The sequence below is a fragment of the Eretmochelys imbricata genome, chromosome 26 (assembly GCF_965152235.1).
Source record: "Eretmochelys imbricata isolate rEreImb1 chromosome 26, rEreImb1.hap1, whole genome shotgun sequence".
In the NCBI taxonomy this organism is placed as follows: domain Eukaryota; kingdom Metazoa; phylum Chordata; order Testudines; family Cheloniidae; genus Eretmochelys; species Eretmochelys imbricata.
The window spans coordinates 6,848,870-6,869,170 of record NC_135597.1 but is presented as its reverse complement, the minus strand read 5'-3'; the positions used below and the strand labels follow the sequence as shown (position 1 = coordinate 6,869,170).

Sequence of the window (20,301 nt, the reverse complement as noted above, 5' to 3'; positions counted from 1 at the left end):
GGGGCATTAGATATGTTGTAAATAGCTATACTGATCAGTTTGGTTGGTACTGTAGAAATCTTTTTCGATGACTAAACAAGGACATGGTTTTATTGAAATTTATTATATTATTAAAGAAACGCTGTGTAAAAGGATTAGTATTTCTCTACACCGGAATGGCAAGAGGTGGAACCACCACCCAGGGGAAGATGCTGCTCTCATAAAGGAAAAATTATTTTCAGACAGGAAGCTGTCACGCTTCTAACTTTTTTTTTTTTTTTGCAGAGCATGGTGAGAGTTCACAGGGGGCATAATTTTACCCGTTCATTTTTCTATCACAAGCACGGTGGGTCAGTCTACACACAGGTGCCCTTAACCTCAAGGGGAGTTCCCCAGTAGACAGAGAGCTATATATGGCCAATACAGTCTGTGTCCAATACAAATGAGGCCAATTCTGCTCACCTTACTCGCGTGAATAGCCCCCCTGAGATCTTACCCATAGACAATATTCATCCAACAACTAGGCCATTCAAAGATGCCTTCTAGCTTTCACATGCAGAATCAAAGAGATCATCTTTGTAACTGGAAAATTAAATTATCTGAAGCATGTTTGTGTTGAAAGACCTGGTCCTAACAGAAAAGATGATTCCACACTGTATTATCCCAGACATTACACCGAGCTATTACAGTCATGGGACCACATAACCACCTAGATATAGACAGTAGCTACCAAAAATAGCATATATCCCAAATATGTCAGGTAACAACATGCAACTCCTCTGCCAGGCCCTCTGGCACAGCATATTTGCTGTCACTGCGGGGTTAGGTTCCAAAGAAAGCATTGCATGTTGTGGCCTGACATAGCCTCGGGCACAAGACAGCACTTGAAAAGCAGGTGTGGGATATACCTTTCACTCCACGTCACCAATATGTCATGAAAGAAACCCAGACCCTCTGACTCAGCCACAATAGCTTAGGTGAGCTGTTTTATTCTTGCTCGGTTCCCTTACCCGGGATGGTGAGAAACGGGTGTATGGAGAACTCTACCCCTCAGCTAAACTCTGGTTTCACTTACAACAGCAAAAAGAACAGGAGGACTTGGGGCACCTTAGAGACGAACGAATTTATCTGAGCATAAGCTTTCCTGAGCTACAGCTCACTTCATCGGATGCTTATGCTCAAATATATTGGTTCGTCTCTAAGGTGCCCCAAGTCCTCCTGTTCTTTTTGCGGATACAGACTCACACGGCTGCGGCTCTGAAACTTACAACAGTGTCATGCTATAGACTCAAGTAAAGCTGGTGTACGTGAGAGAATTGGGCCCATTTTATTTGCCCTAGAAATCTGAGATGTCAAAACATAATACTGAATTATTTTTATGTCGGTCTCAATCCCATGGAGATGATGTAATCCTGCTTTGAAAGGAATCGGTGCCTATTTTCCTTAGAATACCATTAAATCTTGTAAATATCTTGTATGTATAGTGCCTAGTACAATAGAGATCCCAACCGCACCTGGGACCCTAGGTGTTGCTGTAATACAGATAATTGATGGTAATGTTATGCAGCAGCAGGGCCATGTCTGTCCAAATAGATTTTATCATGACATCTCAATCATCCAAACCCTTTTGGAGCCTGGTTCTGCTGCACTGAAGAGTGGAAGGGGAGAGCCCACACCACAAAGGGGCTGTGAAATCCCAGGACGCACTGAAAGCGTGCTGCATTAGGGGAGCCATTGGAAGTAGTGTGGTGTTTGCGGGGGGTCAGAGGGAGAGGCAGCTGGATGGTGTACGGCCAGTGAACAAGGTAACGCTCACACAAATCCCTCCCACCTGATGGCAGACGGAGATCTAGAAGGCTGCAGCAGTTCAGGGACTTCCTATGTGTGTGTACAGTGCCTAGAGCAATGGGGATTTTGGGTGCAAAGGTAATAAATAAATAAATAAGTGGATTTCACAATGCTGTTCCCACCCACCCACGGAGAACTCCTGGTCACTTACTCAGGATTCACAAAGGCAGGAGAGAAAGCCATCCTTCCTGCCTGATCCAGTGCTTAATTTGCGCCAGGGTTGAGCCCTGGCACCTCTGGACCTGGCAGTTCATAGCCCCGGCACCCCTGGGCTTGTCAATTATGCAAGTAACAAACAAACAAACATGCTTGAGCCCCAGCACCTCTCATTACAAATTAAGCACTGGCCTGCTTCTAAAGCCCAATGGGGTTTGGATCAGACTCTTAATTGAAAGGACACAATGTTTCAGCGTAGTGTTGAGTGAATATAATTAACTAGCAAGTATTTAGTAGACAAACGTCCCTCCTTTTCCTGTTCACAGGCAGTCCACAGTCAGTTTCCAACATCCCTGGCTATAATCGTTATTTGAAATTATTTGCTAGATGCTTTTTCTAAATAATTTTAGACCTAGAGATCCTTCGTGAACAGATCATTGGAAGCATTCGGAATTTGAGCTCTGTCGATTAGTTTTCATTGGACACTAGGTCACTTGGTATTGTTCCTCTTCCCTAACTGAGTGGAATCAGATTTCCAGTGCACCCCTTTTGCGAGTTTAAAATTCACATCCCATGGACATTTTCTAATGCTCATTTACTATTTGCTGTTTCCAAAAATATTATTGCTAGTAAAATCTGTTACCCTAGGATAGTGGGATTATTGGATAGTGAATACAAAAAAAGATGTGACCAAATACAATATATTTGATTTGAATGAATATTTCCAGAAAAATAATGTTGTAGTTTTCTAATGAAAAGCACACTATTTTAAGACAGAAACACACATTCAATTAAGGAGTTTTGTTAATATTAGTATCTGTGTTTTCAAAGCAAAGCCATTAAAAGGAAAGTTAACAAATAGCATTTAAAACCAGAAATATACTATCTAAGTTTTGGGCTGAAAAAGATCTACCTGCAGGACAAATTTAACTGTAGAAAAACAAAAAGCATAAAAACAAAAGCACACAACCGTACTATCAAGTAACTGGATGAGCGAGATAATGTGTCGTTGTGTAATTTTGCTTGTGTTTACAAGATGATTGTGTGCGATTCTGTGTATAGGGGATTATTAAACTGACCAAGAAAAAAAAGACAAAATATCTTATTTTTTTATATATAGTCCTGGATTAGCAGTTTGTGAACTGTTTATTGATTGGAAACCCCTCCATTAATTTTTTCAGAGGAAGACAGAAAGAAAGCTACATCACAGTTCATTTACTTAGGGCCAAAAGAAAAGGAGTACTTGTGGCTCCTCACGAAAGCTTATGCTCAAATAAATTGGTTAGTCTCTAAGGTGCCACAAGTCCTCCTTTTCTTTTTGCGAATACAGACTAACACGGCAGTTACTCTGAAACCTGTATTTAGGGCCAGTTTTTCAACTGCTCAGCACTCCAGTGCGGGACTGATTTTCAAAAGCGTCAGCTCCCAAAGTGCTGAGTCGAGCTGGTTGTGATTTTTTTTGCCAACTGTTTTCCCATCAAAACATGTTGATTCACTGAAACTGCTCATAGGGAAGGGTCAGTTTTGATGATTTTCTCACTTCAAAAACATTTGTTTTGGGCGGGGGGGGGGGGGAAACACTTCTGAAATGGTTAACAAATCCCATTCTGACATGTTCCTAAGAAAAAAATTCCAGTTTTCCAGATCAAAATGACTTTTTTGCTTGAACGTTGAGCTAATTACAGTAAAAAAAACACCCCACATTTAAAATGGTCAAACGTGGAATGAAATGTTTAGAAAGGATGGAAACAAAACTGTGTCCCCAAACTGGGAACAGGAACATTTTTCAAAAAGCTCAAATATTTTCCCAGGAAAAAACAGTTTCCCACCTAGCTCTAGCACAGATGTGTTTTGAGAATCTGGCCCTAAATGGGTGGGTTTTCAGAGGACCTTTGTACCCACAGGTCCTAATGAAGTCAATTGGAGTCGCTAATGCTCAGCATCCTATGAAAAATTAGCCTGCAAATATCTACCTAAGGGAACCATTTGCTCCCAGAACTTTCACTCTGGTTAAGAAGAAGCCCCTAAATTATCCTCACAACCCCCTTGAAACCTCCCCCCCCCCGCCACATCTCTATCAGAGTAGACACAACAGGCCCCCCTCAAGATCACCCCCTGTTGGTTCATCTTCCTCAGTGAGAACTCTCTCTCCACTCAAGAGTGCTACCACCCTTTCAGCCCCCTTCTTGACAACTTATCCTTGAAGTATTTGCTAGGGAGAGACTTTCAGGAGGCAATTAGGCTTTTATCTCTACTCCTGCTCAACCCCATCACTCTTTAGTGTTCATTCACTTCCCAAATGGGACGTAATTGACATCTAAACAAAATAATCCCCCCCTCCCCCCAAGAGATAGTATCGTTCACTTTCCTGCCTGTCCCAGGGCTTGAGGTGTCATGTAGGCCAGGTAGATAAATCAAAGCTGCAGACATGCTGGCTCTTCCCCCGTTCAATCCAAACTCATTCTGGGAACTTTCTGAGATCAGATCTGCCTTGGATCTCCTCTCTAGCCCTAGCACAATCAGGAGAAGCGACAGGCTCCTGGCTTTTAGGAACGCTAGGCAAAACATATGCAATGCAACCAACAGCACTGCCAACTCTTAAAGTTTTAATCACGTCTTGCAATACTTGGTGTTTTTCTTAATGTCTCAGCTCCAGGAGTCAGATCACTGCACGGGAAACTCAGCTTTCATTTAAAAATATAAATTGCTAGCGCAGAGAAGAGTCTGAAAACATGAATCCCAAAAGCTCAAAAACCAAAAGGCAAGTAAAACAGAATCCAGAATGCATTCTTTTTAAAAATCTCATGATTTTTGAGTGCTCAGGCTTGGTGATACTGAATTGGTCATGTATTATATAGATTTCGTCTCCTAATATACATTGATAACATGCAAGAATATTTTCTCTCTCTCTCACACACACACACACACACAGGAATTACCATGCCAGATCAAACCACTGTTCCATGCAGTCCAGTGTTCTGTCTCTCATAGCAAGCAGTACAAACAAGCATTTACACTTCATAGCTAAGGTGTAAAACTCTATAATGGGCAATTATCAATTCTGCAGGGGAAGTTTCTTCTTAATCTTAGATATTTCGCATACCCAGAAGCAGGAGAGTTAACCCTTCTACAGTTTTATCCTTGCTACCATCACTCTAGCTATTATTATTCATTCATATAAATATACTAGATAGTCAACATAAATAATCTTTTGATCTGATTTTTAAAGGAAAGAACGGTTTGGTGGTTCGAGCTATAGCCTAGGATTTGGGAGTCCTATGCTCTGCCAAAGACTTCCTGGGTGACTTTGGGCAAGTCACCCAGCCTACGTGTGCCACCATTCACCATCTGTAAACCGGGGGATGATAACACTTTGCTATCTCCCAGCAGTGTAGTGAGGAGAAAGACATTAAAGATTTAGAGACACTCCCATAAGACAGGCCCATATAAGTACTTAAGGACTTATATACACAAACAAACAGTTAGCTAATGACAAGCCGAGGTGCGATCTACCCTCCGCCAGCGTGGACCCTGCCGCTGCACATTAGCAGTTCCCTAGTGCACTTCGAACTAATTTCAAAGCTGGGTAGATGAAAGCACGCTAGGGAACGGTTAGTGTGCGGCACCATGGTCCACACAGACACTCGGAGCGTGGCCGGCGGGGTAGATTAACACCCCACTTTCCTGGGAATGACCTGCTTTTGTGGACAAGCCCTCAGATAAATATCTCAATGGATAGGTTCGAGGAAAATCAGTCATGTGTCACAGCCCACAATTACATTCTGTGCTGTGTTTGGTCACTGCCGCTGTGGCATGTATTCAGGATATTGGGTCAGATCCTCCACTGGTGTAAATCAACACTGATTGCAGTCAATGGCACGACGCCAATTTATACCAGCTGGGAGGTGGCCCTTTTCATACAGCTTCACTGATGCTCCTCTGTTAATGTTTCCTTTAGATGAAAAACAACATGACAGGGGATGGCTCCTCCTTCCTTCAAAGTCTTTCCGCATCTCAAGAAAAACTGCAAGCTCTTGAACTGCTTTCTCTAATCCAAACAGTCTCTTCATTTCTGGTACCCCTACCACCATTCTACCCAGGCATCAGGTGATTCTCTGACAGCATTATTGCTTGCTGATGCTTGAGTGGATTCTTCTTAAACTTGAAAATAATGCTGGGGAATTTTTGCCCCCGTGTCATTCAAGTGCGATTGGTTCTTTGGGCTTTGACTGTTCTGCCTCTTCTTAGGACGCTAAACTACAACGGCTTATTTACTTGTTTAATGTGCCGGGAATTTAGCACTGGTGAGAGATGATGGATTAGCAGCCCTGGGGAATGAACGAAGCAGTCTGTTTATCTACAAAACAAAACCAAGACCCACCAAACTCATTTTGCAGAGGCCCCCAAACAGCCATGACACGTTAACAACTGTAACAGTAGCCACTGGGCTCAGCGGATGTTGACCTCGGTCATGTGGTGCGGTGTTGACCTTTGTCACCCAGGTTCATGTGACTGGGACCAACATAGCGAGAGCAGAGACATAAGTACCAGTTCCAGGTTCTCTCATCCAATCTCTAGGGGTCACTCTCTCTCCAAAATACATAGATTGCAAAAATGCTCTCTCAAGACACTGAGACCCAGATCCTCAAAGGTATGCAGACTCCTCACTACTTTATTGGATCTGTGCAACAGAAACTGCAGTGAGGAGGAGTAACAGGATGGTCTGCCCCTCTAAGACCCAGGGAGTCGGAGACCAGCCAGCTCGGTTCGATTAGGACACCCTCCAGGTAAAAGGTCATGTGTTCCCTACAAACAGCTCAGAAAGTAGAGAGTTAGAAAGAGCTGCAAGAAGAAGATTAGCTCCTGTTTGGCAAGCCTTGGAGCAGGGGGAAAGAGATGCAAGGGGAAAGGCCTCTGGGTCCTGGCAGCCTGCTTTGTCTGTGGAAATTTGTGTGAAGAATAAAACTGTACCCCGAAGGACGAGGCTTAAAATACTTTGGGTCTGTTGTTAGTCCTTCCTGAGCTGGGGAGACAGGCCAGCTGCCCGAGGCTCTGCTAACTGTTAGACGCATAGGGTGGGCTTCATCAAGGGTGGGATTTATCATTAATTTCAAGGTATTGATTTTAATGGGAATTAAGTGCCCAAATACCTTTATGAATGCCACCTATAATTCCTCGCCCCACCTTGAAGACTGCTAAACAAGTTTTTAGCTGGGAAGAAGGAAGTCAATCTAATCAAGTGGCAAAATACCCAGAGAATAAACAACATACAGGGATGTTCACAAATGACCAGCAGGAAGATGCACTGGGCAAAACCTTACAGGAAATAATGGAACTCAATACATGACTAGAGTTTCACCCTAGCAATGGACTAGTGGCATGGAGTAAGGGCTACCTGGATGAGTCAAGGTTGCAGGATTGGGCCCTCAGTGTTTTTTCTGTGGTGCATCCATCCCAGACGGTTAAAGGTGCTTTAGTTGAGTAAAATGCATTTACAGGCATGTGCAGCTTCCAGGAGGTGGGGCCACTCCATTAACTCTACTGAAATCCCAATGCAACATCCACCTGGTCTCTCGGGGGTCGGGGGAGGGACATGTCAGGTGAGGGGAAGAGAGAGAGAGAGAGAGACTGTGGCATTTTGAAGGGTTTTGGCAATGCCTAGGGAGGGCAGACATCATCTGCTGTCAACTGCCAATCACAAACAATGTCAGGTCAAGCTTATTTTAGAGCCTGTAGCAAACTACAGGCAATACTATGCAAGCCTTACCTCACAGGAGCAATGCAAAACAGAATCACTCAACTGTATACGGCTTTTCAGGATCACACTCTAGGACTTAATCCAGTAGCCACTGCACAATCCAAATCCCTTATGATGGACAGAGACACACAGAAGCCAGGAGAGCTTTGTGAGCCTGATGCCTGCAGGGTCAGCCTCTTTACAATACTGGTGTCTGCTGGCAACAATTCATCCAAAAGTCCCATCTGCCCCCCATTAGAATTCTTGGCTTATTTAAAATATACTCAGCCCAGGGCCAAACCCTGCTCCCTTCTGTAGAACGATTTGCAATTTGGGAAGGTATTAAATTTCCCTACCCTTTAAATCTATCCTGTTTTCCACTCCCCACTCAAAAACCTTGTCTAAACCACAAATCGTGTATCATTAAGACATCTGAAAAGCCAGCCATACGCTATAGCAAAGATTTCAACCAACGCTAGAATGGGTTTAGCACAATACACGAAGCAACCACACAGGGGCACTCCCACAGCCAAACGGAGAAAAGAGAATTTCCTGAAATCTTGCAGTTTCTGTTGCTCGTCTGTAGTTTGTGCTGAACTACCTGGCATTCATCAACAAAGTTTTCTGTTACACTTGTAACCACAGTGGGCTGGTAAAGGTTGATCCTGGGGTGAAACCTAGCAAAGCAACACCCACAGAAATAAACCTAGCAAAGCAATTCATTGTAATCATGCCTATGCTTGGATAGAATTGAATTATTTTAGCCCTGCAACTACACGAAATGAGTTGGGGGGCAGCATAGTCCAGTGATTAGGAACCTGGACTGGGAATCTGGAGACCTGGCTGCCACGGAAGTCAGTGGATTTACACCAGGGATGAACCTTGCCCTAGATTTTGAATGTTGATTTTATTCAAATTATAGGCACAGAGACCAAACAGTCCTATTAAAATCAATGAGGCTGCAGTGGGAAGAATTTGGTCTATGTGCATATATACTTGGGGCTGATTCAGCCTTGGCAGAAGCAGACACAGCTGACAACAGCTTCAATGGGGGCTATTCTGTTATTCAGGGTTCACTTATGACTAATTAGTTGATTGGTTACTATTTGCATTACACGGGGGGGTGGGGGAAGCCCTACAAAAGTGGTCCTGTGCAGCACAGGGGAGGAGCGCTGCATATACAAGCCGAAGGTGAGCAGGACAGGATGTGCAGGGAAACCTTTCCTACAACGACAAGAGCACTGCACCTGCACCCACCACCTCGCTGCTGCTCAAGAGCAGGAGGCTGAAGAGGTGGGAGAAATTGTATGGAGACAAATAGGGTCACGGCCCTGTTCTCATCAGACAATCCCGTTCTTCCTCCTCAGCCCACTCCTTCGTTACCCTGTACTCCTACATCCCTAGGCACTTGTATGGCCTTCGCCACTGTAGTAACTGAGCGCCCGTCTCTCGTGCATTAGACACAGAGGGAACGGAGGCTCACCACTGCTCAGTGCAGAAGACCGTACCGAACACTTAGCTTTCCATTCACTCACAAGTACCCTACACACACACACAGAGACATGGGCAATAGCCCCACAGACTTATCCAAGGACCTGGCGGATCAAGCACTAGGTAAATGGTGTCCTGTGACTGAATAGTAACAGGTTTCAGAGTAGCAGCCGTGTCAGTCTGTATTCGCAAAAAGAAAAGGAGGACTTAGAGACTAAGGAATTTATCTGAGCATAAGCTTTCGTGAGCTACAGCTCACGATGAAGTGAGCTGTAGCTCACGAAAGCTTCTGGTCAAATAAATTCCTTAGTCTCTAAGGTGCCACAAGTCCTCCTTTCCTTTTTGTGAATAACAACAACAGTAAAGCTATTAATTCAGATCAAAGGCCTAAGTGATCAGTTACATCGTCACACAGCTTAGCCTTAAAAACACTCTGGGTCCAATTCTGAAAAGCTCCCAAGTGATTTAGGAGCCTAATTCCCATTGACTTTCATGTAGGTGCTTTAGAAAATTTTACTCAATAAGCCCGATTTTGTTTGCATTTGCACTGTTTTGTTTTACTCCATGTAACTCCACTAGACTTCAGCACTCCTGATTTACATCAGCATAGGACTTGTCTATACACAAAAGCTGCTTCAGTATGCATTTAAACGGATGGTGCGCTCACACTGTTGCAAGCCACAGGGCTGAGATCAGAATCACGCCTGAGAAGTCCAGGGAAATGCTTTGCAAGGCCCAGGGTTTATATTTATATGGTGCCTTAATCACCTCTTACAACAATTTTATCTCCACGCGGCTACGCCTGACCTACACATGTCTGAGTAAGAGGAAAATCAGACCCACAATAACCAGTAACCCACCACCACCCTTGCTTCACCCACCAAATACTACGCTAATTTGCAATATTTACAGGGGAAGAGGTGGGAAATCTCAAGGTGCCCAGGCCAGCCACAGCCTTGCACTCCCCCCACTCACTGGCAGAGTGTGAGAAGGTCACCTCCCCCAGCTCTAAGCAAACATTCCCAATGTGTGTTACAGGTGAGGACCTCTGGCTAAGCTGTTGAACAGATTGGGAAGGAAGTCACTTGCAGGCCACCCAGTTTGAATGCATTCTAAACTTTCGGGCAGCAAGCAACAGCTCCTAATCTGCTCTCCAGAAGCAAGCGACAGGGGTTAGAGAACCTGGCGCAGGGGCATTGTTGGAATAATACTGTTCGGCTCCAATTGCTTCATAAATCTTTCCAAATTGCTTTTCTTGGGCAATAAGAGGATAATGAGACAGAGTTATTATTGGAGCTACTGAAGCTCTCCAAGGACGTAATTCCTGTTACAAAACAGACTGCAGGGGAAAAAAAAACCTAGTGTAAACAGTTTAGAGAGGTTGAATGGAAAAAGAGTTAAAAGCAGAATCATTACCTGTCTATAAAGGCTTTATACGGCCTCCTATCAGTGTAGTATCCGAGCGCCTTCCATGTAAAAGTCAATAGCAACAGTGAAGTCCCATGAGGATTTCAAGGCACCTCTCGCTTTTTAAGAGTATATGCTCTCCCTGGGGTAGGGGCTTTGTTTTCGGATTTCGGGGTGGATAAGCGTATAGGACTAGAAGGAGAAGTCAGTGTGGTGAAGGTCATGCTTATGAAGGGAAAGGGATATTAGGGACCACCTGCAAATACATCAGACTAAACTTTCAGTGCCAGTTCCTCAGTTTATATAAAATCAGCATAATTCCACCGAAGTCAAAGGAACCGTACTGATTTACGCCCACTGACAGCGGTGGATTTAGAGTTGGTAGGGCCCTGTGCACAGCTTCATTTCTGCCCTCCCTCGGGACCCAGCCAAGAAAAAAAATCATCTCCCCCCCATTTTTCATTCTTTTTTTCCTTCATCCTCCTCCTATATTATAAGTAATTGGAAGTAAACGAAAATAAAGTGAGGTACCTTGATTGGGGAAGGGGATTGGGGTACAGGAGGGGGTGAGGGCTCTGGGCTGGGGCAGGAGGTTGGAGGGGGGCGGTGCTTACCTTGGGCAGCGCAGCTCCCAAAATGACTGGCACACACACCCCTCCAGCAGCGGCTCCTATGCTGGGTGGGGATCAGAGGGTCTCTGCGTGCCGCTGCCCGCAGGCGCCACCCCCGCACCTCCCATTGGCTGCAGATCCCAGCCAATGGGAGCTGCGGAGTCGGCACTTGGGGCTGGGGCAGCGCGCGGAGTCACACCTCCCCCCCAGGGGCTGCAGGGACATGCCGGTCACTTCTGGGAGTGAAGCAACACAGGGGGAGGGAGGGAGGGAGGCAGAGCAGGCAGAGAGCCGCCTTAGCCCTGCTGCTGGCACGTGTCTGTGTGCCCCTTGTGGGGAGGGGGGCAGCGGGTCTCCGTGCGCTGCCTGGGGCGGGGGCAACATGCAGAGCTGCCTCCCCCTCTGCGCGCAGAGACGAGCCAGCAGCTGGTCGCTTCTGGGAGCAGCGTGGGACCACTGGCCATGGCATGCAAGCAGCCTGTCTGCGTCTGCTGCACCGCCGGCTGGGACTCGGCCGGGACTCGGGGGCAGGCTGTCAGATATTTGTCCTGCATTGTTGGGGGGCCCTGTGCCACCGCACGGTTTGTTTCATGGTAAATCTGCTCCTGCCAACTGAGGATCTAGGCCTTAGGGCAAATTTTGTTCTCAAAGAAGCGCTTCCCATGGAAGTCAACAGAAGCCAAAGCAGAATTTTAGTCCATCATCTATGATGGTTTTACATAAATATTCCTGTCAAGTTTGCTACCTTACCAGAGCTGCATGGGCCAAATTCAACACTAGGCTAACTCCAGTGAAGTTAAGAAAATTACAGCGGAGATTAATTTGATCCTGTAAATTTAACTAAAGATTTGCTCCCCACAATACTCAACTCCCCCCTGTATTTGGGGTCAAATCATGTAGTGGCCAAACACTAATCGTGAGCAAACACCAAACTGATGAGGGAGAGAAGTGGTCGCATATTTGCGTCTTAAACAACAGAGGATGATGCAAGAGGATCGAATGAGGGTTTGAAGTACACAAAGGGATACAGTATCCCAGGAGAAGAGCAAGGGCTGCTTCCCATTGAGAAAGGAAAGACATACAGCTCTTTTCCCCGTTCTGACCACTACTGGCTGCCTTAAGTGTCTATCTCCAGGTATTCCTGCAAGCATGAAAAATGGAGACTGTCAGAGTTTAGGGGCTATAACTTGATATAAGAGTCCCCACCATCCCCACAGCACAGGTATGTGACAATGTGCAAACCCCAGCTCTGCTACCAACTGCATAACTTGAGCACCTCAAAGCTCAGACCCTCTCCTACAACGACAACGACAAAATATATATGCCACGAGCTCTTTAATGACCACAGTGAATCAGGATCTTGGCTTTATTTCTGACCCAAAAGATTCTATCATGTTAACACGGCCCACAGAAAAACAGCACTTGTTATTAAACACCGATAAAAGGCCTAAATATCTAATACCCAAACTACTATAAATAAGTATTATAAACAATGCAAATTACTTTCCACCATACAACCGACACCAGCTTCTAAGCCCAAAACTGACACCCAGGGCTGCCCTCCCCGCCCCCCCCCCCCCACAAGCAGAGGGAGAGATGCCAGAGACTACACGAAGTCCACTAGGAACTTGATTAAAACAAGGAGGAGTCCGGTGGCACCTTAAAGACTAACAGATTTATTTGGGCATCAGCTTTCGTGGCTAAAAAACCCCCACTTCTTCAGATACAGGTTTTTTTTTACCCACGAAAGCTCAGGCCCAAATAAATCTGTTCGCCTTTACGGTGCCACCGGACCCCTCGTTTTGCGGCTACAGACTAAGATGGCTACCCGGCTGACAGTTGCTATTGCTTGGAAGTGGAAGGCTCTCCGATACCAAGGTGATGGGCACCAACATAAAGCCTTATGATTGAGATAGAAGAGAGATACTTTGCAAGTCCCCGTGGACACAGCATGCCAGGAGCAGCCGGGGCATGGCAGTTTCCCTTGGCACTGAGAACATATCAAGTGCTCAGGAGCGGTGGGAGCCCTGAAAGGTAGCCGAGGGCGTTCACTGCTGCCCCGGGCTCCAATCAGACCCGGGAGGCTTGGCTGGCTGGCTGGCTTATAAATGCAAAGCAGGGAGCGTTGCAAAGTGAAAGTGCCTGTGGGCTTCTCCCTGGTGGCCTTGCGGGGAGGGAGATGAGCTCCCGGGCACCCCTTCCAGGGAGGCCGGAGGGACAGGGCAGCAGGGCGCCCTCAGAGGGCAAGAGCCTCCCCCGGGGCTCGCTGCAGACCATGCCCCTCTCCTCCAAGCCGCTCACCTCCTTCCTCATCCAGGACATTCTGCGGGACGGCGCCGACCGCGGAGCTGCGGGGCAAGGGAGGAAGAGCCGGGGATGCTGCGGGGCCTCTCGCCCGGAGCCGGCCGGTGCAAGCTCCGCTCCCCGGCCGCCGGCGGGGACACCCCTCCCTGCAGGGGTCCCCCCGCCGCCCCAGGAGCAGGCAGGAGCGCCAGCCGCAGGTAAGCGGTGCCCACGCGCGCGGCTGCCAATATCCCGGGTCGCCGTCCCGGCCAGCAGAGACCCTGCAGCCCGAACCGGGGGCAGCTTCTCCGCCTTGCAGCTTGAACTCCGAGCGCTCGGTTCCCGGGGTGCCGCGGGGGCACCTCCCACTCAGGAGACGTGGGGTCTCTGCCGGGGGAAAGCAATAGAAATAGCCCCTGTCTGCACAGACTCTTCTCCCCCCCCCCAAGAAGAGCTCGGCTCCGAGTTAGGCACCTCAACCAGTGTGGGTGCTGGGCCACTGCACATTCGCCCCACCATTTTGGGGAGAAAAAAAAAATATATATATATATGGCCCCGCCTGAGTCCACGGGAGAGCCCAGGAAGACTGAAACAAGAGCCCCCCACTTAGTGCCGCAGCTGCGTGTTTAAAGAGCTCCTGGACGCTCCCTTTATTTGTATTCCGGCCCGGGGAGGCCGCTGCATCCACCATCACTGAATACTTTAATCTAACACCAGGTCTTAAAATCCCATTCCTGGAGTAGAAGCTCTTTGGGACAGGGGCTGGCTGGCCGTTCTGTGTCTGTCCCGCACAAGGGGGTCCTGGCGCATGACTGGGGCTCCACCTAACAATAAAATATTGGCTGGGTTCACGGTGATGGGCATCTTATTGGTCATGCACCGGCCGAGGAGTCATTTTTAAGCTGGTGCGTTTCTGGACCTGTGTATTTCGAGGTTGGGGCAGCAAAACAGGAAAGGCTGCAAATCCCTGCCGCAGCCAAGGTAATGCTTTCAAGATAGCATGGCGCTTCCTTTAAAGAATGGTGCCATTTCAGTATCAACAAGTTTCTGGCACATGACTGAGGGAGGGGGGTAAGAAAGAAGCTGCTACGATTTTTTTTTTTTTTAATTGTTGGTGTTGGGGAAGCAGTGGAAACCACTGCACTCTCCAGGGACTGCCACAGTCTCTCTCCATTGTGTGTTTGATATTCAAGAAGGGGGATCAAACGCATGTAAGCTCTTTGGGGGAAGGGACTGATTTATTTTACATCTCTACAGGACCTAGCACAATCCAGATATTCAGGAACTACTATCATAATAATAAAAGACACTTTAATCAATCACCTTCTTGTGACAAGGGATCTTTCCAGGTGAAATTGGGCCTGAGAATTCAAACAAGTTTTCACAAAACCGAAGATCAAGAGAAAGGTTTCAATGAACCTTTCTTTAAGAAGGGGGAGAAATTCCCTTGGAAATGTACTTTAAAAAAAATAATCCCTTAAATTGAGCCAGATCCTCAGCTTCTGTAAATCTTCACAACTCCACTGACTTCAGCAGAGCTAAACCAATTTGCACCAGATGAGGCATAACCTATTGTTTCCATCCCGAACATTTCACCATGGGAAACTGGCCTATTGCCATCGTCCATGCTGAATGAAATAAAAAAAACCCAAAGTAACAAACTGCGTAAATAGTGACAAGTTCATTTGTTTTTAAGATTCGTTCGGTTTTAGTAATCATAGGTGTCATTTAGCACCAAAGAGGAGGGCATTGCTGTTCTTATTTTTAACCTGAGGCTGTCTCTTTAAGAAATCTTTCAAAATGTGGGTTTTAGGTATGGAAGGCTTGATCCTGAAAAGTGCAGAGTACTCCCAGCTCCCATGGTCTTCGATCAGAGCTGTGGGCACTCAGCACCTGTCTGGATAGGGGCTGAAGTGACAGAATGATTCTACTGGAAATAAGATTAAGGTGATGTGTCTGGTTGCTACACTGCTGAGCTGTGATGTGCATCAACGATGCCTTAATTCCTTTGCTCTGCTCTCCTGTCACATTAATACCAGCGTGTGTCTTTCACGTGGCAGGTATCCTCCTTATCCCTCTAAACTTGCTCAGCAATGCCATAGCAAAAAGACACTTCTGATCTCGTTACCCTGAATATATCAGAAGTTCAGCCTTCTAGCAGTAAAACTCCCACCTGAATGGTAACTTGCGTAGGGATCCAGATCCTATTCCCATTGACGTCAACCGGAAGCTTTGCCATTCACAGGGATGAGGTAGGACTGAGTCAAGAGCCCAAATTTTCAAACTTGGGTGCCTTAAGTTAGATGCTAAGGGACTGATCCTGCTGGCAATTAAAGCAGTGGAAAGTAGAAGTACCTCTATGGAACTAAGTGGAATGTGTGTGGGAAGAGAACTGGGCCCCTAATTTTATCCTGATCCACCTGAATAAGGGCGCTTTTTTTTTTTTTTTTTAAAAGGCTTCTATCTATCATGGCCTGGTTTCAATGACAGTAACAGGTGCTCAGCACCTCTGAAAATCAGACCCACTGTTATGGGTGCCTGGACATACAACTGGGCATCCATCTTTGCAAATGTTGGCCGATGACGACAAATTACTAGGGCTGCCATTCCCAAGCATTCAAAACTCAGGAGATATGCCTTGAAAAAACAAAACAAAACAAACCCTACATCATGAGGATGGTGGGGGTCTTGTTTTGTTTTTTAATTTGCTATATAGTTGCCATCTGAGTCTTTGGGGAGCACTGACTTCACATTTCCAAACTTTTCTCTGCAACATGAGAGTAGAAACTGACCTTTTTAAAGTGAAAGCTGAGATTCTCACATAAATCACAGGACTCCAGGATCTACGGCTTTAAAAAAAACACCAACTATTGCAAGACTCATAAAATCCCAAAAGTTGGCATCATTGTTTTATTTTTATTACAATCATGCCTAGGAGCCCCAGTCAGGGCCCCATAATGGTGACACCCATTGTGAGTACAGAAGAAAAAGGCATTTTAACAACAGAGGGACACATTTTTAAGAGTATTTAGGTGCCTAACTCCAACTTAAAGCAATGGGAGTGAGGTGGCTAAATACCTTTAAAAATCTGGCTCAGAGTGAACACTGTATCAGAATTCAGGGGCAAGCGGAGAATTATATACCAAAGGTTTTTGAATTTTTAAGCTCGTGTGAGCATGTAAAAATGTCTCCAGGATGACAATAGAATTGTGTGTTCTCTGCAGGGAAAACGCCTGAGAACAAGCTGTTTTGATTCCTTTCTGGTGTCTAACTCCCCTCTTCCTTCCCCCAGAGGCATATACGGAGACCGACCTGTTGGACTGTGAAAACCCTCTGAAATCCTCACTGAGCAACCAAAGGACCCCGAAGCAGCAAAAGCGCTCACGGGCAGCCTTCTCCCACACTCAGGTCATTGAGTTAGAAAGGAAGTTCAGCCATCAGAAATACCTGTCCGCCCCGGAGCGAGCCCACCTGGCGAAGAACTTGAAGCTCACCGAAACCCAAGTGAAAATCTGGTTCCAGAACAGAAGGTACAAGACCAAAAGGAAGCAGCTAGCCTCAGAACTCAGTGGACTCGATAAGAACTCTGTTTTCCCAGTCCTTAAAGAGGATGATGTCTCCAGGGCCGCTCTGATTTCTGTGTGTAACGGCTACCAGTACTATCCCTACCTGTGCTGCTTGAATGGCTGGAGTCCCTCTTTGTGATAACTACAGCTAAAAAGACTTCAATTTTTCCAAAGAGAAAAGCTCTTTTTATTTTTACTGTTTTGCTTTTTCTAATAAGAGGGAGAAAGCACTTCTGACCAGATTTTCAGTGATGCTGAGCACCCTGCATGCCCTTTTCCCTTCCAGGGAACTTGCAAGGTTCTCGACACTGCTACAAGTCTAGGATAACATTTTCCAAGGCACCTAATAATAAATGCCACGCTTTTGTATAGTGCTTTCCATGGGTAGATCTCACAGTGCTTTAGAAAGGATTACAATCTCCATTCTGCAGATGGGGAAACTGAGGTACAGAGCAATGAAGTGATTTATCCAAGGCCACCCAGGGGCAGAGTCAGGAATAGAACCCAGGCCCCTGAGTTACAGTCCACTAAACTATAGTGTCTGCCCTTTTCCCTCATTGAAATTCAATGGGACTTCGGCTCCCACATGTTTAAGTCTCTTTTCACAGTGGGACTTATGTGCTTTGGAAAACTTCAGCCCTCCCCACGAGCAGCGTGTAAAAACTAAGTCATGATGATGGTTTTGCACAGCAATTGTCTCGGCATGTTCATCTAGGCCATTAATTCTGTGACACTGCATAGTATATTTAATATTTAAATACCTGGTCTTCTCAAAACAGAACAAAGGTGGGGTGCTGAATGGGAAAAAAATGGAGTCTGCATTTTTTCCCCATTAAATGGAAACTAAGAGCCATGTGGTCCTAAGGTGAAGACCGTGAGATGTATTAGAACTATGTCAGCCAACGTGACAAACCCCATTTAAATTACTGTCATGAACTGGTCAGTGCATATGTACACCACTGCTCTCTACTGGCTAGAATTAGAACTGCATAACTATGTGTCATAGCACCTATACTGCAAGTTAAAGTAGCTCAAGCAGTAAAGACCTTTGGTTTGAAGTAGAAAGTTTGCCGTTCTCTCTCTGCTGTGTCACAAAGTGATGTGTAGCCACGAGGTGCTGCATAGTAACAAACATGAAACACTAGGCGACAACAGAGGTGTTCCCATATGCAATAAATATTGTGGGCAGGATCCTCAGCTGGTATCAATCAGTTCTCTGATTCTGAAGGAACCGTGCCAATTTACATCTGCTCAGGTTCTACAGCCTACACACCAATGTATACCACCAGTAACTTAGCAGCATGTACCAAACCAGAAGACAGCACAAAATTCAGTATCACAATGACAGATCTGTTTTGCATATCACCACGCTGATGCTGTTTGAACATTAACACATAGAATTACTGTATTAAATAGCTTAAGTTTTCAGCCTTCCAAACAGTTTAAAGAGAAGCAATTCTGTTTGTAAAATTAGATGAGACAATGCAGCCTAGTGCTTCAGAAGAGGCTCACTATTACTGTAAAGTTTTCTTGTGATCACAGAGTTAAATGATCTTATTGTTATTATTCACACTCACCATTTGAGCAGACTAACAGAGGTGATTCCTGCTTCCGTTTGATACATACCATACTAGCTTGATGCTGCATGATGCAGAGCACCTTTTGATCCTATCTTCTTTTGTGGGGAGTGAGAAAGCTCAGCACTTTGCAGTATACAAGGGAAACATGGGATAAAGCTTTTATGCATGGTTGTTAAGTGAATAGTAATATTTTGACCTCTGTTAGTCTGTTCAAAGTAGCAGTGATGGCTTTTAGGAGCAAAGGAAATGCCTGCCCATACATAAAGTTTGAGGAAACATCTATTGTGGAGGAAATAAAGGTTTTAAAATAGAAATGAAATGAAAATGGGGGGGGGGGAATTATGTTAGATCATTTATAATTTCAGTGGACCAAATTCTCAGGTAGTACAAATCAGATTAGTACAAATCAGAACTATGGCAATTTATGCCCTCTGAGCATATGTGGCTTTTTTTAAAATCTATCAAGCTCTTTATAATGGTGCCCATCTTTGTAGTATTAACCCCCCCACTACCCCAAACCACAAAAAGCTAAAGGCCTAATTTCCCTCCCTTCTCCTCGAGACAGTTGGGGCTGCATATTGTTGGAGTGATTGCTTCCAGAATGGGAAGTGTAATAATTTCTTTTCAGAGACAAGGAGTGTGGGGAAATGAAGTAATATATTTGAGACGACCAGCTTCTATTGGGGAAAGAGACAAGCTTTCAAGAGGACACTGAGCTCGTCTTCAGGTCTGGAGAATTTTTAGAAATCTTATTTTTCATGAAAATATATATTTGAAAATTGATCTTGTGTCTCCCTCCTCCCCCAACACAATAGATCTGCAAACCACACACACTCACAAGTATCCTTACTCATGCCAGGAGACCTGCGGAAGTCCAGAAGACTCCTATCGTGAGCCAGGATTACTTATGGGAGTAAGAGTTTACAGGATCAAACCCATTAAGGTGAACAATTCACCAATGCCACCAATTTATGGTCATTGCCACTGTGTGAATTATTTGAAATACATGAAAGGATAACAGCCTGTTTTCTAACTAGTCGGAATGTAACTTCTAGTATCTCTAGATAACATTTTTCTGTCAGCTCGTTCTTTATTTAGAACCTATTCATTCTGAAAGGATTCAGTCCTTTCTCTCAGTCAGCATTAAGAGTAGAAGGTCATCTCTGGGCTGTTACAATATGTTTCATATTCAAGCACGCTGCTTATCCACTTTCCAAAAGAAGTGATCATACAGTACTTAGAACAAAAGATTCCTTAGGGTCCTGTCTTGGGGCCCTGACTCACTTGAGGAGCCCCACTAACATCGATGGGATAGGATTAAAGGAGTAATAGCTGCAGGAGCAAGCACCAAATGCAGAAATCCACAGGCACATTTGGCCCCAACTGGGCATACCTTGCACCTTGTTCCACCATTTACACCAGTGCAAAATGGGTGCAAAACACTTACCATGCTGATTTGGTAGCTTTACATGCCTATTTTGCACTGGTGTAAAGCTCCTCATTCTCTGTTGCCCTGTACCTCGTGTGGTCATTTAAATCAGTGCAAAGTGGGTGTAAAACGTTGCCTAATCAGAATGATACGGTCTGATTCTTATCTCACTTATATTGATCTAACTCCACGGATCTCCATGAACTTACTTCTG

At 45.5% G+C, this 20,301-nt stretch overlaps 1 protein-coding gene across 1 annotated transcript; it reads left to right on the top strand.

Moving 5' to 3' along the window:
- Positions 1-13,367: 13,367 nt before the first annotated feature.
- NKX3-1 (NK3 homeobox 1) lies at positions 13,368-18,945 on the top strand. The gene is made up of 2 exons (XM_077805711.1): positions 13,368-13,730; positions 16,805-18,945. The coding sequence occupies exons 1-2, from the start codon at positions 13,409-13,411 to the stop codon at positions 17,215-17,217; spliced, it is 735 nt and encodes a 244-aa protein (XP_077661837.1). The 5' UTR covers positions 13,368-13,408; the 3' UTR covers positions 17,218-18,945.
- Positions 18,946-20,301: the final 1,356 nt, after the last annotated feature.

What these genes read in the sequence shown, in the direction of transcription:
- NKX3-1 (XM_077805711.1), top strand. Translation starts at nt 13,409, where the DNA reads ATGAGCTCCCGGGCACCCCTTCCAGGGAGGCCGGAGGGACAGGGCAGC. An exon ending in GGCAGGAGCGCCAGCCGCAG is followed by an intron (nt 13,731 to 16,804) that starts GTAAGCGGTGCC and finishes TCCTTCCCCCAG; the next exon opens with AGGCATATACGGAGACCGAC.